General features: G+C 46.8%; 2 protein-coding genes across 2 annotated transcripts in view; both read left to right on the forward strand.

The window, feature by feature from the left end:
• LOC130194766 (fatty acyl-CoA reductase 1-like) overlaps positions 1 to 484 on the forward strand; it is a 32,396-nt gene extending 31,912 nt beyond the window's left edge. The window contains exon 14 of the mRNA XM_056415929.1: positions 47 to 484. Within this exon, the coding sequence (XP_056271904.1) occupies positions 47 to 73 (27 nt within the window). The 3' untranslated portion in view covers positions 74 to 484. The remainder of the gene's footprint in view (positions 1 to 46) is intronic.
• Positions 485 to 1,031: 547 nt separating this feature from the next.
• On the forward strand, positions 1,032 to 5,645 carry poglut3 (protein O-glucosyltransferase 3). The gene is made up of 6 exons (XM_056415927.1): positions 1,032 to 1,417; positions 1,873 to 2,070; positions 2,652 to 2,935; positions 3,012 to 3,216; positions 3,771 to 3,967; positions 4,913 to 5,645. Exons 1-6 carry the CDS (start codon positions 1,180 to 1,182, stop codon positions 5,354 to 5,356), a joined length of 1,566 nt encoding a protein of 521 aa, XP_056271902.1. The 5' UTR covers positions 1,032 to 1,179; the 3' UTR covers positions 5,357 to 5,645.
• Positions 5,646 to 7,299: the final 1,654 nt, after the last annotated feature.

Below are 7,299 nucleotides of genomic sequence, written 5' to 3' on the forward strand. Positions count from 1 at the left end.
TCCCTCTCTCTCCCTCTCTCTCTCTCTCTCGTCTCGACCTCTGCAGCTTGGAGCTACGGTTCAGGGTTCGTGACCGATGACATGATCAAGGAGCACCTCCCTGCTCCCTCTCCCGATGTCCTTGTTGTCCTGTGCGGTCCGCCGCCGATGATCCAGAAGGCATGTCTTCCAAATTTGGACAAGCTGGGACACAGAACTGAAAACATTTTTGCGTATTAATGTTGAGCCAAATCATCTGATCCAAAATGCACCGAGTGATTTATTGGTACGTTGTTCATCTAAACATGTGTGATGGGATGTCAATGGGAAGAGAAGTCCAATAACCTGTGCAATAAAATGTGTACAAATATCGCCATCAACATCCCCGAGAACATCACGATGACACTTTTATAGTGTTTCATAAAACGTTTGTACATTTCAGTCACTTAAAAAAAATCTTTTTGCCAAAATGGGAATTCACGTGAAATAAAGATGTAAAACATCAGTGTTGATTTAAATATTTTATTTTTATGCAAAACATAGAAAATATGATTGAAATATGTACAATATCTAACGATCTGTGTTGCATAGGAATCTGTTAAATTGACAGTATGATGCAGATTTTTACAGATGTAGCCCAACGACTTAATGTCATGCATATAGACAGATGTGGAAGTTGAACATATTGTTTGATTTGTGGTAAATAATAATAATAATAATAATATAATAATTATTATTATTATTATATAATTATTATTATAATTTACCATAATAATAATTATTATTTATTTATTATTCTTTAATTATTATTATAGACCATTACCTTACATTTTCTTAGCTGGCACATTCACTGTGGATATACAACCCAAAGATAGTGTGAATAATGCATCCAAACAACGGTGGTCCAGGATCAAAAAAGTATATGTAATGCATTATTAATAATAATAATACAAATATACTGACTTATTAATACACTAACTAAAATAATGGGTACCCGCAACAACTGACTCGCTTCACTTTGAGCTCTGAGATGCTTTTCGGGCGTCACAATCTCCAAGTAACATTTCCGACACCCCCTGAAGATATACCGGAAATGGGCGTGTCTCTCTTCACCAACATGTCGGCATAGAAGTTTTTATTAAAACTTTACTGTCTCTATTCAATACATGTAGCCGTGCAGCTGTTCGCAGTAGAAGGAACATGGTGTGTGAGCGCAGCGGAGACTTCGCGAGGCCTTTCCGGGATAGTTTAATCATTAACGCGGTAGTTGTGCTGGTCGTAATCAGCACAACGGGGCCGGTGTCTGCCCGGGAAGGAGTCCGCGCAGAGAGATGCCTCCTCTGGGGTCCGGGGCTGACGCGCGACGCGGTTCTCCCGGTCCGCTACTTCTTTATTCAGGCAGTCGGTTCCAACGGAGAAAACCTGACTGTGTCTCCAGGTAACCCGCTGGCTCCCCGCCTCCTGACCCGGACCGAACGACGTGTGACCGCTTTGCTGTGAACACTTATGAACTTATATCTGTTGTTACGGTTTAACAGGCGACCCTGTTAGCTGGCGACTTTTCACGTATAGCTGTCCTCGCGAATGCCGCTTTGCTTAATTTTGTAATTAAGTGTCAACCCCTTTCATATACATAATAATATAAACTATACACATTAAACAGTGTGGTATTCACGAGGGTAGCTACCTGTTATCTTCCTATTTTTAACAAACGTGTTTAACTATGACAACAACGGACGCGTTGGTTAAAAGTCGCCAGTTGGTTAAAAGTCGCCAGTTAACACGGTCGCTTTTTAAGCCGTAACACCGGTGGACGGGGCTCTGCTCGTTATGATGGCAGAATGTTTCTGGGCCGCTCATAAAGGTCACTGACATGTTCCGTACCTGTTTCAGGTAAAGACACATTTCAAGTGAAGATAAGTCCGCGGGACAAGCACGAGCACTTCCGTCTCCACGCCCCGCCTCCCCTGGACCGAGGGGACGGGTCCTTCCTGGTGCGGTACCGGCTCTACAGCACGGTGCTGGACGGCCTCACGGTGGAAGTCTTCCATCGGGACGCTGCTGTGGCCAAGTCGCCCTACACCATCCCAGGTGCGTGTAGTCAGAAGGTTCATTAGTATTTATGTCGTCTGACGTCACAGAAAGGGTTTACTCCATGCAGCACACGCCACCATGACGTCATCATCTCACACACTAAAGGGCTAAAGAAGCTTCTTTGAGCATCTTCATGCTTATGCAATGAATAAAGTGGTGTTGTGGTTCATTTGAAACTGTCCTTCACTTCACTGCACCCCCCCCCCCCCCCCCTCAGGGGCTTCAAACGTTTGACCCCTCGTCTATGGACCGCCCAGCTCATTTGAATATACGGACACATAAATGTCACACATAAATAAATGAAGAAATACGTGTGGACACATAAATAGAGAAATAAATAAATGAAGAAACACAGAAATGTAGAAATACATTTATTTAATGATGTCCTGTTGAGTTATAACATATTTATTAATTTCTGTATTTATACATTTATTCTTGTATTTATTTATTTATACATTTATTTAAGCATTTATTTATTTATTCAAGCATTTACTTATTTATACTGAAGTCATTTTGAGTCCTCCATACTCGTCTCCTAACACCTCGTCTCCTCGTCGGTGTCCCGTCTCGACGCTCAGGTCCGGTCTATCACGAATACTGCGACTGCCCGGAGCCCGAGGCCTCCGTGTGGAGGAGCGCCATGCGGTGTCCCGCCCAGGAGCCTCAGGTCTCGGCGGACTTCAAAGCGTTCCCGACGGTCGACCTGCAGCGGCTCAGACAGGAAGTGCCGCGCAGGTTCGCCAACCGAGGAGGCCTCGTCCACTACGCCATCATCGACAACCGGCTGCACCGCCGCACGCTGGGGAAGTACACCGACTTCAAGATGTTCTCTGATGAGATGCTGCTCTCGCTCACCAGGAAGGTAAGCGCGTCGATCTCCTCCCTTCAGTTGCGACGTGGCGTTGCTGACTGTCGGTCCCCCGTGATCTTCGATGAAGGTGAGGGTGCCCGATGTGGAGTTCTTCATCAACGTGGGCGACTGGCCGCTGGAGACCAGGAGGGCGGACGCCGTGCCCGTCCTGTCGTGGTGCGGCTCTGTCGAGACGCGGGACATCGTCCTCCCCACCTACGAGGTCACACACTCCACCCTGGAGGCCATGAGAGGCGTCACCAATGACCTGCTGTCCATCCAGGGAAACACAGGTAACACACACACTCACTCACTCACTCACTCACTCACTCACTCACTCACTCACTCACTCACACACTCACTCACACACACACACACTCACGCTCATTAGCCATGGTCAGCCCTGTGTCAGTTACCATCATCTATGAGTTCATATATTTGTCCCTAAACAAATCCAGACGGACAAGATCATGACCAGTTGATTGAGGATTTATATAATTGATTATTACTAGTTGATTATTACTAGTTGTTTGATTATATCTAATTGATTATTACTAGTTGATTGATTATATCTAATTGATTATTACTAGTTAATTATATCTAGTTGATTATTACTAGTTGATTATTACTAGTTGATGGAGTGTATCTAGTTGATTATATCTAGTTGATGGAGTGTATCTAGTTGATTATATCTAGCTGATTATTACTAGTTGATGGAGTGTATATAGTTGATTATTACTAGTTGATGGAGTGTATCTAGTTGATTATTACTAGTTGATTATTACCTTCTCTTGACCACACCCCATCAGTGTCTTTGGGGGATAACATCTGGAACATCTTCCTCCAGGGCCTCCGTGGATTAACAAAACGGACCAGGCGTTTTTCCGCGGCCGGGACAGCCGGGAGGAGCGCCTCCACCTGGCGGCTCTGTCCAAGCAGAGCCCCGAGCTGCTGGACGCCGGCATCACGGGCTGGTTCTTCTTCAGGGACCGCGAGAAACACGTCGGCAAGGCGCCGCTCGTCGGCTTCTTTGACTTCTTCAAGGTGAGGAAACAAACAAAAAAGCGGATTTGTGAAATTCACAAATTCACTTTTTTCCATCCTGTAACTGCAAAGTGTTGCTGAAGTTGAAGATCAAACTATTGTCTCTTCATTTGTGTCATTTAAGGATACCGATATTTCACAAAATGTTTAATCATGGAAAAAAATTTAAAGTCCTGGAAATCCTCTGATCAACATGTGTAAGGACCCTGGAATAGTAAAACACAGGGTTCGTACGGTCATGGAAAACCTGGAAAAGTCATGGAATTTTAAAATGGTCATTTCCAGGCCTGGAAAAGTCATGGAAAAAACTTAAATCATAAAAGTTTTGGAAAAGTCATGGAAATTAGTTCTAATCACATGTTCATTTGAGACGCTCAAAATATAAGCCGGCGTACGTTCTCAATACGCTACATTTTCTAAATTTCTCATGTTTATGCCGAGATTTCAGTTTGGTTTATGGAAATTTGGTTTAAAGTCCTGGAAATCCACTGGTCAACATGTGTACGAACCCTGAATATATTATTCATTTGTATTCATTTATTACCGTCGCATTGAAAATGTGGAAGGTTATGTTTTGATCGCCGTGTATTTATTTATTTATTTATTTGTATGCGTGTTACTCGCATAACACAACAAGTATTAAACCGAATCGCATGAAATTTGGTGGGATGATTGGTTGTTATTATTTTGGGATCGATCGGGTCAAAGGTCAAGGTCAAGGTCATGAAAAGGTCAAAATCTTCTTTTTACCATAGCACGGTCAATTTCTATCCAATTGGCAACTAATGCCAACATGTTCATAACTCAATGCCCAATCTTGTGACATGTGATGGTATGCGCTCTAGCGAGGGCCCGTTCTAGTTTTACTTGTGATCTTGACTCTTCTGCATCCCTTTAAAAAAAGAATGAAATGCACCTGCTATTCAAACCTTCTCATTGTTCCAGTACAAGTACCAGGTGAACGTGGACGGGACGGTGGCCGCCTACCGGTTCCCGTACCTGATGCTGGGGAACAGTCTGGTTCTGAAGCAGGACTCTCAGTACTACGAGTATTTCTACGGCCACCTCCAAGCCGGCACGCATTACGTCCCCGTCCAGAGGAACCTGACGGACCTTCTGGACAACATCCGCTGGGCCCGGGAGAACGACGCGGCGGCGCGGGCCATCGCCAGAGCGGGCCAGGCGGCGGCCCGCGAGCTGCTGCAGCCCGGCCGGCTGTACTGCTACTACCACGCCGTGCTGCGCGCCTACGCCGAGCGGCAGGCGGGGCGGCCCGCGCGCCACGCCCACATGGAGGCGGTGCCTCAGCCCGACGACCAATCGGCCGCGTGCGCGTGCGAGCGGAAAACCCACGAAGAAGAAGAACCCGACGTGAAGGACGAACTATGATGCGCTCGTCCGTCTCGACTTATTCCCCGCCGTGTAAAGAGAGAGAGAGAGAGAGCGCTGCTGGGCGCTCCTGACCGGCACCAGAACATGTGAACGTCGTGTTTACGATTCGTGGGACAATTCTGCTTTGTGCCTTTTTGGTTTTTAGTTTGGACGGGACGATTGAGGAGTCATCTGAAGAGATGCTGAGTGTCGACCCGCCTGAGACTCGTCTTGCTGTCCTGAACGAGTCTTCTGCCTGCCGTGTTTCTACAGGAGCCCAGAGCGGACAAACGAGGCGCTGCCGGGGGGCCTCTCAGCGGGGGGCCTCTCAGCGGGGGGGCCTCTCAGCGGGGGGGTCTCTCAGCGGGGGGCCCTCTCAGCGGGGGCCTCTCAGCGGGCGGCCCTCTCAGCGGGGGGGCCTCTCAGCGGGCGGCCCTCTCAGCGGGCGGCCCTCTCAGCCGCGGGGCCTCTCAGCGGGGGGCCGCCGCAGTGCAGACGAGCCACAGCAACACGAGCGGCCTGCTGACCTCCTCGGGTCAAGGCGGCTGCAGTCCTGTGAGTGGCCACAGGGCGGCCTGCAGCCGCGCCGCCGGACGCCACTAAAGGAGGCGCGCTGTCCCTTTAAGCTAAACACTCCTGGGCTGCAGACAGTCGGCTCTCGACAAGCTGCTTTGTTTTTAATACTGTGTGTTGAGGGTTTTCTACCTTTTTGTTTGTTTGTACCCTGGAGGATGATTTAAGGAACTGAGGATTAAAGGACTTTGTAAATATGACTGCGTTGGTTATTCTGTCAACAGTATCATCTTAAAGTAAATGTATCTGAAGTAGATTCTATTTTTTTTACTGGAAAGATCATAACCAATCCTTATCAACAGAGTCCAAGTGTGTGTGTGTGCGTGACTGGGTGTGTGCATGTGTTTGTGTGTGTGTGCGTGACTGGGTGTTTGTGTGTGTGTGTGTGCGTGACTGGGTGTGTGCATGTGTGTGTGTGCGTGTGTGTGCGTGACTGGGTGTGTGCATGTGTTTGTGTGTGTGTGTGTGCGTGACTGGGTGTGTGCATGTGTGTGTGTGCGTGCGATTGTGTGTGTGTGTGTGTGTGCGATTGGGTGTGTGTGTGTGTGTGTGAGATACTTTAACTGGTCAGAAGACTAAATGTTCTCCAGATTCTGGTCTCCCCGTGAACAGTCGTCCTCTCGGGTTTTGAGACGAGCCGTTACATGTTTATCACGACAGGTAAATGTGTCACTTCTCAATAAAACATTCCTATCAGCCTTTTGTGTTTCTGTGCGGTTTGTTCCAACATTTATCAAAGCAGACACATTTAGTTGTTGATTTATTAGCATGTTAGCATGCTAACAATGCTATACACCATGAACATCCACCGGTATAAATTGGTCATATTAGCACCAAATGAACCCCAAACAGAGCGTGGGGACGGCATCAGATACAAATTCCTACCACTCACCCATAAATGCATAAATGGACATACACCACCCCACCTACAAGAACTCATGACTCCCCAAACCTCCACCCTCAGATCCAACGGGTCCCCAACACCAAGCTCCGCCCCCTTGTGGAACAGTCTCCCCGACCAATAGGGCGACACAGACACTGGACTCGTTGAGACCGGCCTTCACACCTTTTCATTCAGAAAGGCATGCATCACCATGAGTTGACTTTAAATATTCCTTTGTTATTATATTTATAACTTTGTACTGGCTCTGTGGCACTCTGAGATTCTTGGATGAAGAGTACATTACAAATGGACTCTATTATTATTATTATTACCTTCGCATTGAAAATGCGGAAGGTTTTGTTTTGATCGCCGTGTATTTATTTATTTGTATGCGCGTTACTCGCATAACTCAAAAAGTATTAAACCGAATCGCATGAAATTTGGTGGGATGATTGGTTATTATCCAGGGACCATTTGATTAGATTTTGGGATTAATCGGCTCAAA

This window comes from Pseudoliparis swirei, chromosome 6, assembly GCF_029220125.1.
Source record: "Pseudoliparis swirei isolate HS2019 ecotype Mariana Trench chromosome 6, NWPU_hadal_v1, whole genome shotgun sequence".
Classification (NCBI taxonomy): Eukaryota; Metazoa; Chordata; class Actinopteri; order Perciformes; family Liparidae; genus Pseudoliparis; species Pseudoliparis swirei.